We start from the raw sequence: 20,649 nt of genomic DNA, 5'->3' as shown, positions 1-20,649 counted from the left end.
CCTGTATGACTCTAGAGATTGTATGGAGAAGTGTACTCCGGCCCCATGATACGATCACGTGACTGCCTCTAAGACGAAACTACTCAGCCAATCACTGCTCCATGGCTACCAGCAAGTTGCGCAGATGGTTGTCCGATATGATTCTAATCATACTCTTTAAAAGGACAGAACCTAGGTCAGGGCCTGGTAGCAGCTATTCCCCAAGGCCTCACTCCCTGCCGCTCACTGCATGAAACGTCACTATACCCCTGGACCTTCATTGTGCAGATAGATCACCAACGAGAATACCTACCACTACAGAATTTACATGGCTGGTTGCACGCCATTCTAGGTATCACAGCCGCGAGAGACGTCGGGAAAGCAAAGTCCTGTCTTTCCGCACCCTCTCCTAATGGTACATGAGCCATTTAGTGATTCACTACCATGGCAGATATCATCGCAAGACGGCACCGCCTCTAACTCGAACCACCTCAATATCTATATCGAAAACAGTCATGTACCACTAGTCTTCGACTTCAATAGCACTCCAGTCTTGATCCTCATTCTCACACTACCAGCGAGCTCGATGACATCTCACCCGCACTGTTCCTCAACAATGCAAAACAACGTACGAAACGAAGGGCTACAATGTAGATAGACAGCATCAACGCAATGCAATCAACAAATTCCAATCTTCAAATACTACCTCCCTCTGCTCCCTCCTTTCATTCCGCCCCATCCGTACACATATCCATACGCACACCCCTGCATCTCATACCACACAATCCAACCAACCAACCCATACACCCACTTCCCCAACCCAAACCCAACTACCCACAATGTCTCCCCCCAACACACCCAATCCCAAACCGAATGCCCAAGACTCCCCCTCCAGCACTGCCGCACAGAACCCCCAACCCCAGTCCCCGTCCCAACCCCATCCCTGCTCCTGCAACGCATCTCTCCTCGACTACCTAAGCGACGCAGCCGGTCTGCATCCCTCCGTCTTCGCGGCTGTGGCGGCGTTGCTGCCCTATCAGTGGGACAAGGACCTTGTGGGTGTGCATCCTAGCGTTATGGAGGCCGTTGGGAGGGCTGTGGGTGAGGGGGAGAAGCAGGGTACGGGGAGTAAAGTGGGGAAGGAGGAGGGTAAGGGGAGGAAGACTGAAGAGCGGGGGAATGGAGGGGAGTGATGTAGGATTAGGAGCGGGATCCTGTTAGAAGGGAAAGTCGAGTGTGTGACAGATACGTATGTGGAGATATGCGATATGTATATCAGCCGCATGTCTTGCGTAGAGCAATCGATGCAGAAAATAGCACAAAATACATGCTTTATTCACTCTGTGACATTGATGCCTGGTGTCCAACTTTCTCAAACGCTCGCACTGCTTCTTTCGAAGCTCTTAGATCCCTCCTTGAGTGTTGTACGCAAACTAGATGCCGCATGCCGCATGCCGCATGCACTGAGCAAGCATTGTCCATCTGGTGGTTCTCGACAGCTCTAGCCACTTGTTCACCCATCTAGACAAGATCGAGAACTGTACGCCTATCGCACCAATAATTTCATCCATAGATACCGGAGTTCTTGAACCTTTGCACCAATTACTCTCGCGTCACGGGCCTCCTTAATAAGCCAAATACGCACTGAGCAAGCGTATTTCATCTGGTGATTCTCGACAGCTCTACCCACTTGTTCACCCATCTAAACGAGATCGATGATTGTACACTCACAGAACAACTGATTCCCGCAATAGGCGCCTGTTTTAACGAACCTTCGCACCGATTACTACCACATCACGGGCCTCATTAGGGAAAACAGGCAATCATGAAGACATTCACCCTTCCCTCCCAAAGCACCCTATATCTTCTCCATTCCCAACCCCAAGCTCTCCTCCCCATCCCATCTCACTACCACCATTACTACCACCGAATAGCCCAAAACACACAACAAGAACAACAATGCCCACCACCCAACTCCGCCACATCCTCACCAAAATCCCTCCCAAACCCAACAATCCCACTACCTCACCCTCCCCCACCACATCCAACCCAACAACACCACCCCTCACACCCCAAACCTTCTCCTCCCTCCTCCCCACCAACCCCGAGCCCCTCGCACCAACAATCCACGACTGGCTCCGCAGCTCCAGTCCCCCGGCCAAGCACCCGCGACCACACGCGTACTACGAGCCCATGGTACTAGGCTCGGTCAAGCCGAGGAAAAGGAGTAGTAAGATGGCGCATGAGCGGAGTCCCGATTGGAGGGGGATGAGGGGTGCTTTGAGGGTGTTTTGGGATGGGGATGAGGAAGAGGAGGAGGAACGGGGACGGGGGAGGACGAGGATGAGGCTAGGGGTGAGAAGAGGAGAGGGAGATCGAAATGGGGAGGGAGAGAGGAGGAATGGTATAGAGCGAGGAGAAGGACGGGGGATTCATATGGGCCCTCAAGCGGAGACGACGGTACCGGGTGAGAATGCTCAGGTCGAGCGAGAGGCCCGGTTGACGGAACCTGTTGGACTCGCAGGGCGTGTGCAGCTGCGGCGAGAGAGGTCTGGATCACGGCTTCCGGGTAACGAGGAGAGGCGAATGTTCAAGACGGCATTGGTGGCGGTGGATCGACGCAAAGAGCGACGTGCCTTTCATGGAGCGTTGCTGCAGGTACCAGCACGGACCGAACACCGTGAGCGAGGTCAATCACAGGACCCTCGTGCTTTCCAGCTCAATTCCTCCCAGCGGGCCGTTTCTGCTGTTGGGACTACCGATGAGGCTGGACAGTCGAGTTCGCAAGGAACGCCAATCCGCAACGAAGATGGAAAGGAGAAGCAGAATTCCTCTTCAAAGTACCTGCAAGTCCCACCACTACACATGACGCGTGGAGAGCGTGAACGCCACGCTCAATCGCAACGACTCCGTGAGAGCATATCTCTCCCGGACTTCCAGCAGGCTACTTCGGTGTCTAAGAATGGGCAAGACAAGCCGTTGCCGCCTCATCCTAAGCCGTATATCCTCGGGGAGCGGCCTACTGCTGCAGTTCCGGTCTCTCGGAGTTCTGGAGAATCAGAGAGAGTCTGGTCGGATTCGTCCGGCGTACCAGAATCATCTCTCTCGCGTCCGACGGAGCTCATGTATGATGTAGGCCCCACGGCGATGAAAAAGAATGAGAATGACCAGAGTGGTGAGGTCGTCGTGGGCGACGTCAGAATTCCAAAGGCGCTGGTTCCGGGCCGTGTGAGCTTGTGGATGGGTAAGGCTGAGGAACGGTCACTATCTGCTGGTCCTTGTGGGCTTGCTGGGAGTGTCGACGAGTCCACGGTGGTTCCAACACGGCCCCCTCAGATTGGAGCACTGGATGTCGGGGATGGGTTCCAGGAGACGCTCGCGCGGTTCACTCGTGGACGATTGTAGTTTCGTCGGGGCAGCTTCCCAGCGTTTGTAGGGCTGAATTATCCAGATGTAAGGATATGGTTCTGGCAGTATCTAGTGAGAGAGTAGACAAGGCAGTATATCCATGCTTTACGAAGTGCCGTTCTGGGGGCGGAAGGGTTAGCCTTACCGTGGATAGTGCGAACCCGTCCTAGACCCCTACATTTATACCTATAATATCCATACAGTATACCAGACCCATTCCGTCGGTAACATCGCCTAAAAATGTGAGCTCCACATTACATCAGAAATCGCGAGTTAACAGCGGTGCATGTGCGCGTGAGGTCGTGAAGGTAGTGTGAACGAGCCATGTCGCGGCCCCCGCTTACGTGAGAGTGCATGTCCCAGCACTTGAGTGCCGAAAACTTGACCTCACCCAGCACTCCTGCATAGTCTTAGCATAGAATCTCCCCGCTTTTAGTTCATCTCCTGCATCGGTTCCATCCCGCTGATAGCGTCTCTGCTATACATTTCCGCCTATTATTGCGCAACCGCCGTGGGCGTACTCCGTATTCGTACACTTAGACTCAGCAGACGCCACTCTGATGCAAGCGCCTACACCCCGGATACACCCTCTTTCATGGGGGTTCGGCAAATTATAGAATTTTTCTGTCGCTGGTTCACTGGCATACTTGCTGCTGGGCTGCAGCTTTTGTAGGGAGACACGGCAGTGCACCAGCGGCATAGCCCAACGATGCTGCGATGGATAGTGCTGATCTGAACATCTGCGCTTTTCTTGCGACCGAGTCGATATTGACAACCCTTAAGAGCTGCAAGCTTGTTCGAAAACGCCCCTCTTTCAGCGGAGCCGGGCCCGTAGTCGCATGCGCTTCTAGGGGAACTCGGGTTATGGGCAGGTTTATGACGTCCCACAATGCTTCTTCCAAATAGCATGTTTGTTGAAGCCCTATAGCTAATCTCCAAGACCCGCACGTAATACGTTAACGGACTTATGACAGACTCGTTGAAGCTTCCAATTCACGTAGGCGGAGCAAATCTACACAGAGTTTCTTTGGCGGCATACAAACACTGTGGTAGGGCTGCCAAGTCTGTACAGAAGAGCGTATTAAGGAAGTCGCAGGTGGTGGAGGCTGTGTCTGCTAGGGAAGGTACAAGAAATAAAGTGTCGAGTGTGGCGTTTCAACGCAATCTCGACCCTGCACACAAGGCTGACACGAACCATTCACTGCCGGTACCGATGAGGGAGGGTTGCTCCGCAGATTGGCAGGGATTTCCCGTGGACCTCCGGAGCGCTGGTAACGAGAGGTGTGCGCCATCTGTATGAAAGTCAGGTTGGGGGCTGGCGGGACAGACGGTGATTGCTCCACAGATGCGTTCTCACGTAGGATCTTGCCTTTCTTTAGGCAGGTTGTCAGAGTGAGTGCTGGGACCTGATGCATAGAGTTTCCAGTCCGACTGCGGTCGCGATGCAGCCTACCTGCGTGCAGCATGCATTCATCCATATATTATATGGCATGGAGACGAAGGAATCGACACCCATCCTTCTGGATCATCATCCTTCGAAACCCGCTGAGCGGTGAAACTGAACCGTTAAATCAATATGGCTGGCGGAAGCCCTCCACAGTCTGGCCGCGAGGGCATGAACGCGTCCTTCGTCAACACTTCACTGCTGGGTGTTGCGATATCCTTGCCGCTCATCGCGACTGGAGCAACCATTCTGCGATGGTACGCAAGACGACTCAAAAATCGAGCCACAACACTGCATGCCGATGACTGGATGCTTCTCATAACTCTGGTAAGTTTCGCTCTCCTAATTCGCATGGCGCAATCGGTTCTCAACAGTCTCAGATCCTCTGCTGGGCGCATTCGATAAACACGATAGTTGCGGGTGGCATAGGCGGGATCAATACCATCAAAATCCCACCTCGAGAGTATGCCACTGTGGCACTAAGGGTGGGTGCTCAAGCACGACTGCTGTCCTGCGGGCTCCACTGACTGGCTCTCACCAGACGTTATGGATATCCACCCTGTTCCTGGTCTCGGCTCTGTACACCATCAAAGTCTCCATATTGGTTTTCTACTACCAACTCTTCTCAGTCGCAACATGGTTCAGAAGAGCCGTGATTGGGATGCTGGTCATTCTCACTCTTTGGTTCGTGTCGTCTATCATGGTAAGCGCTACATCCCTCCCACGTTTCGACTGCGAGTCTCTGACCAAAGCCTCAGTTGGCTCTCCTATCCACAGTCCCATTTGATGGAGCATTCAAAGACGCAGCCACCGCAAAACACCGCTTCGATTTCAACGCCTGGTACATCAGCTACTCGGGCCTCTCCATCCTCTTCGACGTCATCATCCTCTGCTTCCCCATCCCCATGATCAAATCCCTCAAAGTCACCACAAAGGAGAAGATCTCCATCCTCGGAATTTTCTGGCTCGGCGGCTTCGTCTGCGTGTCCGCCATCATCCGCTTCGTCTTCCTATACAACTCCATCTACCGCCTTACGGACTTCGGCCAGAACCAGTACAGCTCCATCACCGTGGCTTTCATCTGGGCCGAAGTGGAACCAAACACCTCCGTCATCGCCGCCTGTCTACCTACATACAGGCCACTCTTCAAGAACGGTGTACTGCTGCCGCGAATGGTCAGTTCCATGCGATCCGCGCTGGGTCTTCCGGCCAAGCAGGCGACGGGCAGCGATGTGACTGGCTCGAACCCTAGCGAGTACTACCAGCTAGACAAGCCCAAGCGCACCAAAAAGAATGACGCTTTGGTCAAGGAGATGATGAACAGCGGTACGCGCACCACGGCTTCGGATATCGAGGCCCACGAGATGATTGATACCAGTCAGTTGGGGCGGAAATGGGGTTACTGACTTCGTGCGGGCGCGAGGGTACCGCAACTGTAAATGATGTATGATTGTTTCTCATTCTCCATGCCGTTCTCTTAGCAGCGACGAGCGAAGGTGATGACCATTGAAAACGACGTGGAAGGCTACCGTGGTTCTACTGTTCTTTATAGCTCCATCTCAATTCATCCGTATCAACCTGTAAATAGTTGCAATTGGCCGAGCATCAATCGAGCTTCATGTCCGCCCGCGGAGGACACGGAGCTCTATCGTTCGCTGGCAATATAAAAGTTCCATGTAAAACACAAAATCTTTGAGAGTGCGCTGGATGGGATGCTGGCCGCGCATATTATCGGCACCATTATGTTGATTGGAATGGTTACGACTGCGTGTGGGAGTGGAAAAATGGTGGGTGGGATTAAGTTGGGATATGGAGATGTGTTCAAGGAAGATGCAACGGATAGTACGTAGGACGGAGACAACGAAGCTGGATGCAATTGGAGAGCTGCCTCGGTAGGGGGTGCAGGCGATGGGGTTGAAATGGTGGAAGCAGAACCCTATTGAGTCGAGGAGGAAGAAAACAAATGAGTTGAAGATTCTGAACCGAGATGGCTATTAGAACCATTACTGCGTTTGTTCGAAATTACTGTAATTGATTCTGACATTGCTAGCTCAGGATTCATAAATCATTGTACTCAATCCTTCACTGTCCGTACCCATCTTCATGCAGGAAACATCTACGCATCCTTCAGCATACTCACGATACCCGCCCAGGTCTCCCGCACGGTGGGCTGGATCTGGTTCGCCGGCAGGGAGAATCCGTATTTACCAGTATCCCGGAGCTCGTATGTGTACGAGTAAGTAGAATTTCCAGTGACATCAGTGTAATCCGTGCTGCTGCCAGTGGTTGCGTAGAGAGTAGAGCAAGAGGGACCAATAGTGTAAGCTGTCCCAGACACAGCACGGATAGCAGAAGCCGCGCGGGTAGCCAGATTGCGGTGTTGGGCATCATTCTCCGCACGGAGGTTGCAGTCATAGCCATACGGCCAGAGGATGTACTGTCCGTAGGAGTGAATGTCGAGGTACAAGCGGATACCCCGAGACGCCTTGAGCTGCTGGACTTGAGCAACGAGACCCTTGTTCTCGGGCGCATCGCCGGCAGCGACGCCCTTGTACGTCTCCGAGCAGGGATCTGTGGACGCGCCGCCGGGAGCGTCCCACTTGTAGGGCCAGTTGCGGTTGATGTCGCGGCCGACACAGCGGCTGGAACTGACTGTCTGGCGGTTCTTGCGCCAGAGTCGATCAGTCCTCTGAGTGTAGACGAAGCCTGCGCATCGGTTAGTTAGGGATTCTCAAGCAAATGGAACTGAGAGTGGTTTACCATCGGGGTTAACGATGGGCACGATGTAAAAGTCGAATTTGTCGACAAGGGACTTCACCGTGGCATCGGTGGAGTACTTAGTGAGCAATTGCCATGCAATGTACTCGACAGTCTGTGGGAAGAAAGGTCAGTGCCATCAGGAAAATGTGGGAAAGGGGACGCCATACCTTACTGGTGATCCACTCACGCGCATGCACGTTGCCGTGGATAAGCACTGCAGGCTTGGATCCCCTTCCGCCAGTACCCCAGATCTGGATACCCGTGAGGGTTCGTCCCTCGACTGAGGTCCCTGCAGTGATAATGGCGGAGTTGCTGGTGTAGCCGGCTTGCAGATCCCGCAGGAACTGGAGGTGGTCGGCATATGAGTGGTATGCAGTGAACCAAGTCTCGCTCGGGACTGAGCAGTTGCCTGTTAATATTGCCATCCATTCTTTGGACTCTAGCACAATACGAACCTGCGTAAGCCGAGAAACCTCCCTCCTCCTTCAGTGCGGCGCCAACATCCTCAGTTATGACAGTGGCTGCGGACAGGGCATTGACAGCGTCCACATTCTCCGGGGCGACGACAACATCGACGAAGGAGGCCTTTCCAGGGTTCAATACGTGGGTGGCCAGCTTCTCAAGTGCCTCGAGCTTGTCCAGCTTTTCATTGAGGTTGACGCGCAAGACCTTGAAGCCGTTGTAATCAACCTTCTTTGGCACTGCCCCTGCCAGAGCCAGAGCAAAGAGGAGGGAGGAGACGAGAGCGGACTTCATGGTCGGGACTTGGACTTGGACGGCTCAGGAAGCTGAGTGCCGTTCATGATAGCCAATGTCTCTGGTCTTTATACGCGCACGACGCCTGCATCGTGGCTTTCGAGGGTATCAGCACCTGCCCATCAGGTCTGCCAGTCTCTACCAGCATATGCCATCGCGGCGATTGGATCAACTTGGTGATAGATCTTCTGCAAGAGCGGAATGATGTGCTTCGCTTGGGAGATGGACGGCTCTTTCTGGCCCTTTCATTTAATTGTCCTGGATGTGCTTGCGCTGATGGCTGCGAGCTGTGAAGCGCGGTTTTGGATGATTTGATAGGAGTAGAAAGGCTTGGCGTCCGTAACGGGAAGGTGAATACCTGGGCCACGACGAGGCTTGGTCACATTGGAAATGGCGATTGCAATTGGCGCCTTTGAGGAAAACACAGGAGCCCCGTGGGAGATCTGGAACGCCTGGATTCCGCGGTAACAATAAGGAAGATCTTCCGGAAGTGGCGTGCGCTGTGTCGGAGGAGCGCGACCAGTTCTGGAAGGCGAGAACCCGGAGCAGTGAGCACGCGATATTAATGCTCGAATTGCCATAGCGACAGGTATTCTATCCGAAAGTGGGAGGCAACGAAGTACAAGTCGTTGTTTTCAAGAGCCTCGAAGCGATGGCTCGAGTAGCTCAATTTATCCAAAGCTTTGCTGTACGGTAGACTCATGTTTCCCGAGAGCTAGCAGCTCTAGCGCATCGACTTGGAAACATATATGGACGGTTCGTCCGTTACCCCAGGTCCCAATGTAAGCGGCTCTATAATGCCAGCTCAATTGTGTGCCCCGTAGAACGTTGTTTAGAGGATCACTTCAGCTCACATTGGACCAGCTATAGACGAGAAGAGAATTGAATAATACTTGTCAAGCTAAGGAATATTGATCAAATAGAAAGAAAACCGCCCAGGAGGCCACTGTCCAATAGGCCATTGAGTTAGAAGAGTGTAAGTCTTGGAACCGGAACTCGCCGATCTCTACATTTGGGTATAACGAATGACAATGTCAGGCAGAAAGGAGACTCGCTTTGTAGACGCTTGTTTGCTACTAACCCCCGTGACCGCAAAACAACACTTCCGCAATTTACTTGATATAAGAGACAGTGCTGGACATGACTCGACTCTCTCATAGCCTCATGTCGAGCATGGGCTAAAGCATAGCAGGCACGCAGATTCCAGAAGTCTTCCAGGTTCTGCTAGTCTCATTTGGTTTAACACCCCTCATCGGTCACGTGCATCTGCATTCACTGCCAAGGATTCAACCACATCAACTATGTAGACGAGGAACCATTTAGACCGGCGAGTGTGTGTGCATTCCACTTGCTCAAATGATAATAGATAGTTGCCCTCGTGCAGCTTGTAAACGTGAGAGCTTCTTGCGACCAAACTCTGCAGTTACTAGGTAGCTAACGTTGAATAGTCTGACGCAGAGGATATATTAGTAACAGTAAACAGAAGTTGCGACTTTACGTAAGGTGCAATCAATCTAGATTTTCCACGGTGCCTCTGGAGACGATAAACCGGTGCTATGCACTGATAGAATACGGTGCCATCCAAGGAGCCTTATCTCTGAGGCCAACGGTATTTCTGCGCGGGCACTCCGTGTACCACCTTTGACCTCGAAAGTTGGTCTTTCACTGACCGAGATCGCCACTCAGCTTCATACTGCCGCCTCACCGCCTATGTGTTTGAGGGCTCTGAGGGCCTTCCTACTAGCGTGCCTCTAGAAGTTTCACCGCGCTCACCGACTGCCCCCGTCCAGCAACTATATAATACCCTCCCCCACCCACTTCAAACCTTCCCTCCTACAACCCACTCCACTCACTCAACACAACCTCAACTTCAACCTTAACTGCAATCTCAACTCGGTTCCACTCACTCAACACAACCTCAACTCTTTTCCACTCACTACCTCTTACTTTCCACACGCTCCTACACCATGCGTCTCTCTTTCATCATCACGGCTGCCACTGGCCTCTTGGCCACGGCAATTGCCTCATCCACCGGCGGCTCCGCTCAGCTTGCTCGCGCAGATTCCGCCCTCACGTTGACCTCCGCAGACAAGAACGCCATCAAAGAGCGCGACGTCTCCCTGGCAATGGCCGAGACCGTCGACAAGCAGGTTGCCACTCGCCAAAAGCATTCCAAGGCTAGCTGCATGGCTTGCCTGATCATCTGCCCATGGGGTCCAATCCTGACTTGCCGCGCTTGCAAGAAGTACTGCGGAAAACTCGCCGCTGATCTGGGCGACTTGGTCGACGGAATTCCCACCATTGGAGGGGACGTCAAGGCCTTGGGCAACACCGAAGAGGATACCGTCCATGCCATCCAAGCGGTCGAGTACATCACTTGCCTCGGCCAGGGCTTGATTTCGAACTCGGTTACTGCTAATGGTTGCGCCGCGATGAAGCCTGAAACGGAGGGCGAACTCACTGGCATTTCGGAGCCGTTGAATGCCGGCTTGACTCAAGTCGCAGCCGAGACTCTGGACATGTAAGTTTACCATCATCGTTGTTGTTGCCGGACTTGACACTAACATGAACTCTTAGGCTTTCCGTCCCCGAAGACCCCAAGGATATCCGTGACAAGATCATCGCGGCTGTGAAGTGCTTCTTATGCTACACCGAGTGCGTGGCCAAGCCTGATCTCGTGAAGTGTAGCCAGTGTGGATTGTGCGAGCTCGGTCTGCAGGTGTAGACGCATGGTGCGAGAAGAATGCGATAGGGTGTGACTGAGAGGAAGACGGAAAGGAGACCGGATACCGGCGGACACCACGATAGATGGACACAGCAATGGAGACTACTCTGACGATCTCAGATGATATGAGCGTCTGACAAATACATCTTCCCTTTTCAAATCTCAACGTGACCATTTTCCGAGTGCGTGACCTTGTGTTATGCCGTTGGCTATCAACCCCGCTGCTAAGCAAGCCGACATTATTCTTTCTACGGAAACCACACTACGTGCAATACACAAGCAGGTCACGGATTTCATTTGGTTGAGGATATCATCAATCTAACCATTTCATTAACTCTCCTGAATAGTAAAGCCACCACGCAACTGGATGTAGCTACCGCCTCCCGTCTAATTTTCTCAAATCCACCAGAATCTGTCATGTCACCCCCCACAAGCAGTCACCATTTGACCGCCAAAAACAGCCACACCCATACTCGCCCGGCGGAGGCTTCGTGTCCGGATAATCCGCCTTAGAACAAGTCGGCCTCACATAAGCCGCGCACACCTTGCAGTCCTTCTTCTGGCTCCAGGCGTAGATGCATCAGGTGCCCCAGCAGTTGAACTGGCACCACTAGAGATAGTTTAGCATTCGCTTTTGTATTCATAATATGTTTGTCAGAAGAGTGAGAGGGAGGAAGGACTTACTGAGCGGCATGACCGATAGAGCGACTCGCATCGAGGCTTGTGCGGCTTGCATATGGGACCGAGGGTGACGGCGGTGTTGACGATCGAGTGTGTGGTGTTGGTGAGAGGGGTGTTATTGTCGTCGATGTCATCGAGGCCGATGTCTTCGAGAGAAGGGCTGGAATTGACTTCTTCGAGTACATTGAGATTCGTATACTCTTCGGTCTTATCAAGTGCATTGACACTGCTGAGGTCGGTGACAGGTTCATTGACGGTCGTGTCAGCCTTGACGAGATCAGCACTTTCGAGATAATTGGGAGAAGGAACCGCAGTAGTAACTGCGACTCTGCCGACGGTGATGAGACCGACGAGGAGAGTCGACAGCTTCATGTTAAAGATGGTGCAGATATATTGTGGTGAGTGTGACGTGTTAAACAGAGAAGGAGGGAGAGCGGGAGAGGTAAGAAGGGTTGGAGAAGCGAGGAGAGTTGGAGTCAGGCGTTCGTCCTGCGTTGGAGGGTGAGATATAAGCGAGGACAGTTTAAGAGCGCTAGTGATGTGAAAAGGTGCATGTAAAGGCGAGGATATGAGTGACTCACCGCTATCCCAGGTATTCTGAGTGGTCATGACGCGTTGATGTTGAGTCGTCCTCTATGCGGATGGAAGTACAGCTAGCAAAACTGACATTTCGCGGTAATCATTTTCAGCAAGTAGCTCGCGGTGACAGCCTATACGATAGGTTCACCAAAGACAACATGTTAGAGACAATACGGATATTGAGGAAATTGACGACGAGACAAGGAAGTACCCATATGTGTTACTTCAGACTCCGAAGACCAACGATGCGTCCAGTGAAAAGGAGGGCATCTAGTGAGGAAGAGGAACGAAGAGCCGAGGACACTACCTATGTATCTCTCTCCACTCCTACTCATCCTTCCAACAATTCCAACTCTTGACCCTATTATCAAACCTTTTCCTCCTCAAATTCCTACTCCCAGGATGGCGCAACTCCACATGGTCCCCAAGGCACTGCTCCCCCTCATAAAAATAACACCACTGCCCCTTATCAGGCCCAATGGACGTATACTTCTCCCAATTCTCCTTTTCGTACTCGTGGCATGCACCCCGCTTCTCGACGTAGTAGTGGCAGGCACCTGTGAAGTTGGCGTCGTGGCAGGCGAAGTGCCCGCCCCATTGGGGACCCTTTTTCTCTTCTCGGGGGAAGAGCGGGACGGGGAGGGAAATGGTGGCGGCGGAGCCTTCTCCGATTTCTTCGTTGATACGGATGTCGACTGAGGAGAAGGTTCCGGGTTGGTAGGTACTCCAGGTTGGGGAGGCGGCAGTTGCAAAGCCCGCCAGGGAAAAGGTTATCATAAAGGCTAGGAAATACATGGTATTGTCGATTGCGTGGTTGATGACAGTATGCAGTACTACTGGAAAAGTGTTGATGGGTATGTTCGCGGTGATCGAGCGGATAGTGGAAAGGAAGGGAGCAACTGATGTACGTCAAATATAAACAAAGGACAAGTCGTGAAGAGCTTTGTTCGCGATGCTAACGTGGCGCTCAGACAGGCATTTCGCTTTGTTTGCGTTGTTGATACAATGATGTTGCTTTCTAACTCGGCTGCTCATATGTGAATGAATGATCTGGAGTAAACAATGTTAGTTAGACCATTGACCATCCAGAAGCCTTGCTAATGGGAATACGAGTACTTCCACGAACCTGAGTGCCACAAATATCGGAAGACATAGAGGTGCAAAGGCTTAGACTTGTGAGAATGTGGTATCGCGATCCTCCCGCATTGCATACTGAAGCCTCCTAGAATTAACGCAAAAAGAGGTGGCTTTCAAGAAAAAAAAAAGAAAGGGGTATATTGCTCTATTCAAACGTGAAGGGAAGCAAAACCGGGCAAATGTCTGTGGCGCAGACCTAACGCCTGGATTAACCAACCACCCCAGCTGGCTTATCCGTTGCCAACTCTTCATGATCCAAGTTGCCTCAATGGCTGCTTGATCAATCTTCAATCTCCGGCAACAAAACATCCTCCAGATCTTCATCCACCTTCGAGCCAAAGTCCGAATCCTCAAGGAATATTCGCCCCCGTAGCTTCTCAGGCAGATACTCCTGGTTTACTTTCCCATCCACATAATCCGGATTGTACTTGTACTCTGCCCCGTAACCCATTTCTTTCATTAAGCGGGTCGGCGCGTTGCGTAGGTGAACTGGTATAGGCAACCCTGCTATGCCGGGTTCATCCAAGGCAGCCATAACGTTTGCTATGCCACGGTAAGATCTTGTCGATTTCGGGGCCAGGCACAAAGCGGAGACGCAATGCGCAAGGTTGATCCTGCACTCGGGCATGCCGATTTGCTGGCATGCGGTGTATGTTGCTGTAGCTAAGGAAAGCATGGTGTTGTCGGCAAGTCCAACATCCTCCGAGGCAACGACAATCAGCCGTCTTGCAATGTAAAGCGGGTCCTCGCCGGACTTCAACATGCGACCTAGGTAATATAGCGCGGCATGGGGGTCGGATCCTCGTATTGACTTGTGTAGTGCAGAGATGTTGTCGTAATGCTGATCGCCGGCGCGATCGTAGACCAGGGTCTTGGTCAAGTGCTGCTTGATATCTTCAGCTGTCGTGGAGGGGTTCTTTGAGAGATTGATAGCAAGCTCTAGCAGATTCAGAGCAGTCCGCGCATCTCCGTCAGCGAAATCAGCAAAATATCTCAACATTTCCTTGTCCAGAAGCGGCGAGTCGCAGTTCTCCATAGCCAGGGCACGTTCCAGTATCTGAACTAGGTCATCTTTTGTAAGCTTAGCAAGAGTAAAGGTCCGACATCTTGAAAGCAAAGCACTAATGACTTTGAAAGAGGGATTCTCGGTCGTTGCTGCTATCAATGTGACCTGTCCTGCCTCGACAGGACCTAGGAATACATCCTGCTGAGCCTTTGAAAACCGGTGTATCTCGTCGCAGAACACAATCGTTGTCCGCCCAGTAAGCTGCAATTCTTTGAACGCTTCTGCGAAGATCTTCTTAACTTCAGCCACACCAGTGCTAGTGCTGTTGATCTCCACAAAGCGAGCACCAGACGTATTCGCTATAAGCCGCGCAATGGTGGTCTTGCCCGTTCCGGGTCCTCCCCAGAGAACCATAGACGGTATCCTTCCTGATTCGATCATACCGCGCAGCAGCCCCTTGGGTCCTACTATCTCTTGACCGCATACATCGTCTAGAGAGGTTGGCCGCATTCGCTCCGCAAGAGGTGCAACCTTGTGTAACAAGCTCAACTTTGTCCTCTTCGGAGCTACTGGTGGACTCTCAGGCAGATTCGCACCGTTCGCAGGAGCTGCTGGCGCTCCATCTTCGATACTGCCAAAAGGCCGCTTTGTGCTACTCGGTGATGTCTTTTGGCGCTCTACCGGATGGGTTGCGGATGGCGGATGAGACGCCGACGCAAGGGTGCCATTCTTCGAGGTGGATGGAGGGATACGGCGAGCGGCTGGAGTGGAGAAGAAGCTGTGTGTTTTCTGGGAGGCAGGAGTGCCGGATTGTTCGAGGATATGGGACTTGCAACCGTCATCGATATGCTCATTGATTAGGGATTCTTTGACTTGCTTATTGCAGAGCGGGCAAGCAACCATGACGGAGGCGGAGGTGAGAGTTCCACCAGCGTGGTCCGCGTCGCGTCCATTAAACTACGCGACGTTGGAAAGCAGCGCCACGTGTGGCTGAACCGCGGCTGCTGACGGAAATGTGGCGCGGTAATTTCAATGCGGCCTCCGAAATCATTGCGAAGCACGCAATTCCTCAGGCCGGTGGATATGTAATCGGGCATAGTCCCTTCCATTATTCCACTGCACTCCCGGAAATGAGAAGGGCGATACAATCAAGCTCTCGATTTGCCTCCGTTGCACCCAGAGCGATACCCAGACACCGTCCTCTCGCATATCAGTGCCCCGCAACGTATAGACCCATCCGTGCCATGTCAGCGACGTCACGCCGTGAGAACCCCTTCAAGCCTGCTGCCAGGGTAGCAGGACAGAGGCAGGATGTCTGGTATGTAATCGTGGTCCGATAAAAGGAAATACAAATTCTAAAGGCTTAGGTCCATTGTCAACGAAGCAGCAGCGGCCTCTCCTGTACAGCCCATTGTGAATATGGGCCAGGGTTTCTTCGGCTACAATCCCCCTCAATTCGTCCTTGATGCCGCAAAGCAAGCTCTTGATAGAGTAGAATGCAATCAGTACTCCCCCACGAAGGGCCGACCGAGGTTAAAGAAGGCGATCGCGGATGCATACTCGCCCTTCTTCGGACGTACACTGAACCCGGATACGGAGGTTACGATAACGACTGGTGCAAACGAGGGCATGCTGAGCGCTTTCATGGCGTTTCTGGAGGATGGCGATGAGGTTATCGTATTCGAGCCGTTCTTCGACCAGTATATCAGCAACATCGAGATGCCCGGTGGAAAGGTCGTTTACGTCCCCATGCATCCGCCGAAAGAGGGCGCTACCAAAACCACCTCGGCTGCGGAGTGGACACTGGATATCGAAGAATTCAAGAAGGCTATCACGCCCAAGACCCGCATGATTGTTCTCAACTCCCCACACAATCCCATCGGCAAGGTGTTCTCGAGAGAAGAGCTGCAGGCGATTGCAGACATCTGTGTTGAGCGCAACATCATAATCCTCTCGGATGAAGTGTATGATCGACTCTACTATGTTCCCTTCACACGCGTGGCTACGTTATCGCCAGAGGTTGCGAAACTCACTCTTACCGTTGGCTCCGGCGGCAAGAACTTCTACGCAACGGGCTGGAGGGTAGGATGGCTGATCGGACCGGAACACCTCATCCAGTATGTTTCCGCCGCACACACCAGGATCTGTTATTCTTCTGTGTCGCCTCTTCAGGAGGCGACAGCGGTCGGCTTCGAGCAAGCCGATGCTCACAACTTCTGGGAAAACTCAAGGAAGGAGATGAAGGCCAAGATGGACAAGTTCAACGCCATCTGGGACGAGCTCGGCTTGCCCTACTCTGATCCCGAGGGTGGCTATTTTGTGCTAGTCAACATGTCCAAGGTGCAATTGCCGGAGGACTACCAGTTCCCGCCACACGTTGCTGAGCGGCCCCGGGATTTCAAGCTGTGCTGGTTCCTGATCATGGAGTTGGGAGTTGCAGCCATACCGCCGACGGAGTTCTTCACGCCCGAGAACGCGCATATCGTGCAGGACTGGCTGCGGTTTGCCGTGTGTAAGAATGACGATGTGCTGGAGACGGCGCAGGAACGCCTGCGGGGGCTGAAGAAGTATATAAAGGCGTAGGTGATACTAGTAGACTTATAGCCAAGGGACAGTCGGATAGACCTATATTGATAGAGTTCAATGTCTCTTCTACACAGCACGTTGTCTCTTCTACACAGCACGTTGGTCGACTTACACTCGGGTAGTACACCTCGCAATCCACGACCTTGGGTACAGATCCTCAGGTGATTTCCTGTGAAAGGTTGTTTGATACTCCAGGACTTCGATCGCGGAAACTGTCTAGCCCTGGGAGTGGTCTGATTGGGTGGACGGTCCGGCCAGCACCTTTCCCGAGCTGGAAAGAGGCGTCACGTGTACTTTTCTCTGCCAGGTGCCTAAATCACCTGATAGTGTGATCCGAGCGCCCGCCTCGCCTATATAAACCCGCCGCCCTCCCGACCTCTTTTCCCTTCCTCATCCCAGTGCTCGGGCGTTACGCTTACCAGTGAAGATTCGTCTGAGGTAGCGTTTTTGCTAGTTGAAAACTACAACTATGACCGCTTCTGTTGGTCTTCGGATCGGCAGGGAATTTTTGACACAAACGCACCCCATGCTTTTGGTGTGGGCTTTGCTTTTCATTGATCTGTCGCGGCTTGCTGCGGGATTGAAGAAGAGTTGAGATGACTTCCTTGTGAGGGAAGAGAGGAGCCTTGTCGGATGGGAGAACTTTGTTCACTTGCTTTCGCCTTCAGTGCACAATCTGCATCTGGAGTCGTGCTCAAAGGCGAATGATGATCGGTTTTCAGACTGGGATGGGTTTCCCAAGTGGATCGTGTTGGATGGATGCAGTGAATGATTGCTCTCCGTATCCCAACGCTTTCGAACGAATGTATGTTGCATTGAATACACTAGCGACAAAAGTTATCCGTCGCTAATGAGGGTCCCTCATAATTCTCTTCTAGTTTTGTTGCAGAGAATGCCGTTGTTGATGCGATGGTGCGAATAACGGTGTTGCATGTTCACCCCCAATCATCGCTCCTTCACATGCAAACATCTGCATATGGACCTGGTGCTGTCAGACTCAAGTTCTCCTATTTAGATATTTCTTGCATGCAAGTCCATTGACTTTCAGAGAAGTTCACAAATCATTTAATTTTCAACCTATCTTTCAACAACGTCATTGAACTGCCACACGTGCGCCACCCCTCTCTACTAATGTAGTAGTCTACTTCGCCAAGTGAGAGTTCAGTGAAAGAGCTCCAGCCGCCATGTCTCAGACATCCACCGTCAAGACCCGCATTCTAATCATCTCCGATACGCACAACGCAGCCCTCGCCCCGTCCACGAACCACGATGTTGCTTTCCGAGAACCTCTGCCTAAGGCAGACGTCCTGCTACACTGCGGGGATCTAACAGGCTTGGGCTTTCTAGAAGAACATGAGCAAGCGTTGGACATGCTTGGCCGTATTGATGCGGACTTGAAGCTGGTGATAGCAGGGAATCATGACATCAGCCTGGATCAGAAGCACTACACAAGGAGAGGTCAAGATTGGCATGGATTTGACGACCCGGATCAAACGTACGCCGCTCGAGCGAAGGAGCTCTGGCAGGGAGAAAAGGCCAAGGCAGCAGGCGTGACATATCTGGAAGAAGGCACACACTGCTTTGTACTCAAGAATGGCGCGAGGCTGAGAGTAAGCCTTCCGAACTCCACTCTTTTGTGCTACGCTAACTAAACGTCAGGTCTACGCATCTCCCTACCAACCCGAGTTCGGCGACATGGCCTTTCAATACGCAGATAACCAGGACCGCTTCAATCCAAAGGATCAATCCACGCCGGACTCACAATCGATCGTCGAGAATCCCGTTCCCGATTTCCCAGCCGTAGACGTTATGATGACACACGGGCCGCCGCTGGGCATCCTTGACGATGTCGGTCGCGCGCATGCCGGCTGCGAGCATCTTCTACGGGCTGCTCGACGGTGCAAGCCCAAGCTGCACTGTTTCGGACACATACATGAAGGGTGGGGTGCTCGAAGGGTGAAGTGGAAGGAGGGGGACAACTTCTATATTCCATGGAAGTACCACGTTGAGAGGTATGAATCGGTCAAAGTCGATCACGAGAGGATGAAGGCAGACCGGGCAGCCTTTGTGGATATCAGTCAAGACGGAGAGGAGGCACTGGTGTGGGGACGAGAGACGCTCATGGTGAATGCGAGTATCATGACAGTTGAGTATAGACCCCATCAGGGCCCGTGGATAGTAGATATGGATCTGGACAAGGCTACGAATAATGCTCAGTCTTGAGTTTATCTTTCCACCTACGAATACTGTTCAATATCGCTCTTCCCTTTCCGGACGCTTAAGCTCCTCAGCCGGGCATGTCTCCTGGGGTGAACCCACCACATGAGACCCCTCATGGCTGCGTCGATCCATCCAAGGCCGGTATGGATACCTCCACACAGGCTCCTCTTGCCCTCCGGGTCCTTTTCTCTTGCATATCTTCCTTCGATATCATCTCTCTTCTGCATGTATATCCAGGTCACTCCAAAAATAATAAAACGCGTCCGCCAGGAGTCATCCTGAGTTCACAAGCCCTAGGGCTCCTCTTTCAAAGGATAAAAAATCATCGTCGCCGTACAGGGCACCGATCGCAAATACGAAATGCGCAACGCAATCCAAGTCGTCGACCCAACATAGCAGGTGCCTGCACCCGGCCCAACATCAACCAAAAGCTTTCGAACCAGCGACATTCGATTTCAGGATCCGCTCCCCATCCTCCATGTTCGTATAATTCCCTCTCTTCTTCCGCCTACGACTCCTGCTCGTCGCCTTCTTCAACGCTTTCGATACCCCTCTCCATAGTTCCCACGTATGCCCGATCCTCTTTTCAGCTTTATCTTCTCCGAGGTGTCTTTCGTCGAGGAAGCTATCGAACGTCAAGCTGCGGTTGCATTGCTTCGTCTTGCCATCCACGGGATCGATGCTGTCGGGATCGGCGGATCGGTGGAGAGGCCTTGGCATCTGGTACAGTGTATATCGCGCGTGGTGGACTCTGTTGCCGTATGCATCGACCGTTGAGAATCGAGATGCTGGTCTCGTTGTCTCGGATGGTTCCAGGAGTTGCGCGGCCATGATGACGGAGGGCGAGAAATACACGACTGAGCGCAGAGTTGCCCCGCTCAACGACGACGGGGGCGCTTTTTCCGGGTTATATGATTTCAGCTCCCCCTCCGCCCGCCACGTTCGTTTCCGGTGAGTGGAGTGAGCGGAGTGTTTATTGGCAATACAGAAGAACCCTGGTTTGTCAGCCTGCACCTGCAAGCGGGACCAAACGAATGGAGTGAGAGGCGTCATGTCATGGCGAAGCGAGCCAGTGCTGTCAGGGTCGGGGGAAGCCCAACTGATAAAGGCAGCACTGCCGAGCTTTCCCGCTCGAGAGGTCTGGGAGGTGCTGTTGGGCTCGGGGAAAACCTTGGAAAGTATGGGAAAGATGGTTTTTCTGGAAGGGGTGAGCGACAAAATCAAGATCGGATGAAAGGTGCTGGACTGCACACGCCGCATACGATGACGTGCGCTTCTCGAACTGGGAAAGGCGACTTTATTTATATCACGCATAGGCACGTCTATCTCGACATCACCTGGCCGGCAGGAATACACAGTAAGTTTGGA

At 52.6% G+C, this 20,649-nt stretch overlaps 11 protein-coding genes across 11 annotated transcripts; 6 read left to right on the top strand and 5 right to left on the bottom strand.

Annotated features, from left to right (window-relative positions):
* Window positions 1–818: 818 nt before the first annotated feature.
* On the top strand, window positions 819–1,172 carry EI97DRAFT_461207 (uncharacterized protein; the record flags this gene model as incomplete). The annotated part of the gene is made up of 1 exon (XM_033801181.1): window positions 819–1,172. One exon carries the CDS (start codon window positions 819–821, stop codon window positions 1,170–1,172), a length of 354 nt encoding a protein of 117 aa, XP_033650864.1.
* A 766-nt stretch (window positions 1,173–1,938) lies between these two features.
* On the top strand, window positions 1,939–3,384 carry EI97DRAFT_445059 (uncharacterized protein; the record flags this gene model as incomplete). Its single annotated transcript, XM_033799942.1, has 1 exon — window positions 1,939–3,384. One exon carries the CDS (start codon window positions 1,939–1,941, stop codon window positions 3,382–3,384), a length of 1,446 nt encoding a protein of 481 aa, XP_033650863.1.
* Window positions 3,385–4,963: 1,579 nt separating this feature from the next.
* Window positions 4,964–6,237, top strand: EI97DRAFT_461205 (uncharacterized protein; the record flags this gene model as incomplete). The annotated part of the gene is made up of 4 exons (XM_033801180.1): window positions 4,964–5,158; window positions 5,212–5,316; window positions 5,373–5,534; window positions 5,590–6,237. The coding sequence occupies 4 exons, from the start codon at window positions 4,964–4,966 to the stop codon at window positions 6,235–6,237; spliced, it is 1,110 nt and encodes a 369-aa protein (XP_033650862.1).
* A 710-nt stretch (window positions 6,238–6,947) lies between these two features.
* On the bottom strand, window positions 6,948–8,347 carry EI97DRAFT_383976 (uncharacterized protein; the record flags this gene model as incomplete). Its single annotated transcript, XM_033795940.1, has 4 exons — window positions 6,948–7,537; window positions 7,592–7,703; window positions 7,759–7,981; window positions 8,043–8,347. The coding sequence occupies 4 exons, from the start codon at window positions 8,345–8,347 to the stop codon at window positions 6,948–6,950; spliced, it is 1,230 nt and encodes a 409-aa protein (XP_033650861.1).
* Window positions 8,348–10,314: 1,967 nt separating this feature from the next.
* On the top strand, window positions 10,315–11,072 carry EI97DRAFT_461203 (uncharacterized protein; the record flags this gene model as incomplete). Its single annotated transcript, XM_033801179.1, has 2 exons — window positions 10,315–10,868; window positions 10,925–11,072. The coding sequence occupies 2 exons, from the start codon at window positions 10,315–10,317 to the stop codon at window positions 11,070–11,072; spliced, it is 702 nt and encodes a 233-aa protein (XP_033650860.1).
* A 580-nt stretch (window positions 11,073–11,652) lies between these two features.
* On the bottom strand, window positions 11,653–12,125 carry EI97DRAFT_461202 (uncharacterized protein; the record flags this gene model as incomplete). Its single annotated transcript, XM_033801178.1, has 2 exons — window positions 11,653–11,682; window positions 11,757–12,125. 2 exons carry the CDS (start codon window positions 12,123–12,125, stop codon window positions 11,653–11,655), a joined length of 399 nt encoding a protein of 132 aa, XP_033650859.1.
* A 487-nt stretch (window positions 12,126–12,612) lies between these two features.
* On the bottom strand, window positions 12,613–13,385 carry EI97DRAFT_161086 (uncharacterized protein). The gene has a single exon (XM_033793348.1). It carries the CDS (start codon window positions 13,125–13,127, stop codon window positions 12,660–12,662), a length of 468 nt encoding a protein of 155 aa, XP_033650858.1. The 5' UTR covers window positions 13,128–13,385; the 3' UTR covers window positions 12,613–12,659.
* A 268-nt stretch (window positions 13,386–13,653) lies between these two features.
* Window positions 13,654–15,810, bottom strand: EI97DRAFT_161054 (P-loop containing nucleoside triphosphate hydrolase protein). Its single transcript, XM_033793347.1, has one exon. It carries the CDS (start codon window positions 15,376–15,378, stop codon window positions 13,750–13,752), a length of 1,629 nt encoding a protein of 542 aa, XP_033650857.1. The 5' UTR covers window positions 15,379–15,810; the 3' UTR covers window positions 13,654–13,749.
* Window positions 15,720–17,058, top strand: EI97DRAFT_383934 (PLP-dependent transferase; the record flags this gene model as incomplete). Its single annotated transcript, XM_033795938.1, has 2 exons — window positions 15,720–15,793; window positions 15,843–17,058. 2 exons carry the CDS (start codon window positions 15,720–15,722, stop codon window positions 17,056–17,058), a joined length of 1,290 nt encoding a protein of 429 aa, XP_033650856.1.
* Window positions 17,059–18,061: 1,003 nt separating this feature from the next.
* On the top strand, window positions 18,062–19,600 carry EI97DRAFT_161048 (ser/Thr protein phosphatase family protein). Its single transcript, XM_033793346.1, has 2 exons — window positions 18,062–18,671; window positions 18,721–19,600. The coding sequence occupies exons 1-2, from the start codon at window positions 18,246–18,248 to the stop codon at window positions 19,282–19,284; spliced, it is 990 nt and encodes a 329-aa protein (XP_033650855.1). The 5' UTR covers window positions 18,062–18,245; the 3' UTR covers window positions 19,285–19,600.
* A 101-nt stretch (window positions 19,601–19,701) lies between these two features.
* On the bottom strand, window positions 19,702–20,112 carry EI97DRAFT_461197 (uncharacterized protein; the record flags this gene model as incomplete). Its single annotated transcript, XM_033801177.1, has 1 exon — window positions 19,702–20,112. One exon carries the CDS (start codon window positions 20,110–20,112, stop codon window positions 19,702–19,704), a length of 411 nt encoding a protein of 136 aa, XP_033650854.1.
* Between the last annotated feature and the right edge of the window lie 537 nt (window positions 20,113–20,649).

Source organism: Westerdykella ornata, assembly GCF_010094085.1.
Source record: "Westerdykella ornata strain CBS 379.55 unplaced genomic scaffold EI97scaffold_28, whole genome shotgun sequence".
NCBI lineage: Eukaryota > Fungi > Ascomycota > Dothideomycetes > Pleosporales > Sporormiaceae > Westerdykella > Westerdykella ornata.
The sequence above is the reverse complement of the archived record's forward strand: the minus strand, read 5'-3'. Positions and strand labels throughout refer to the sequence as shown.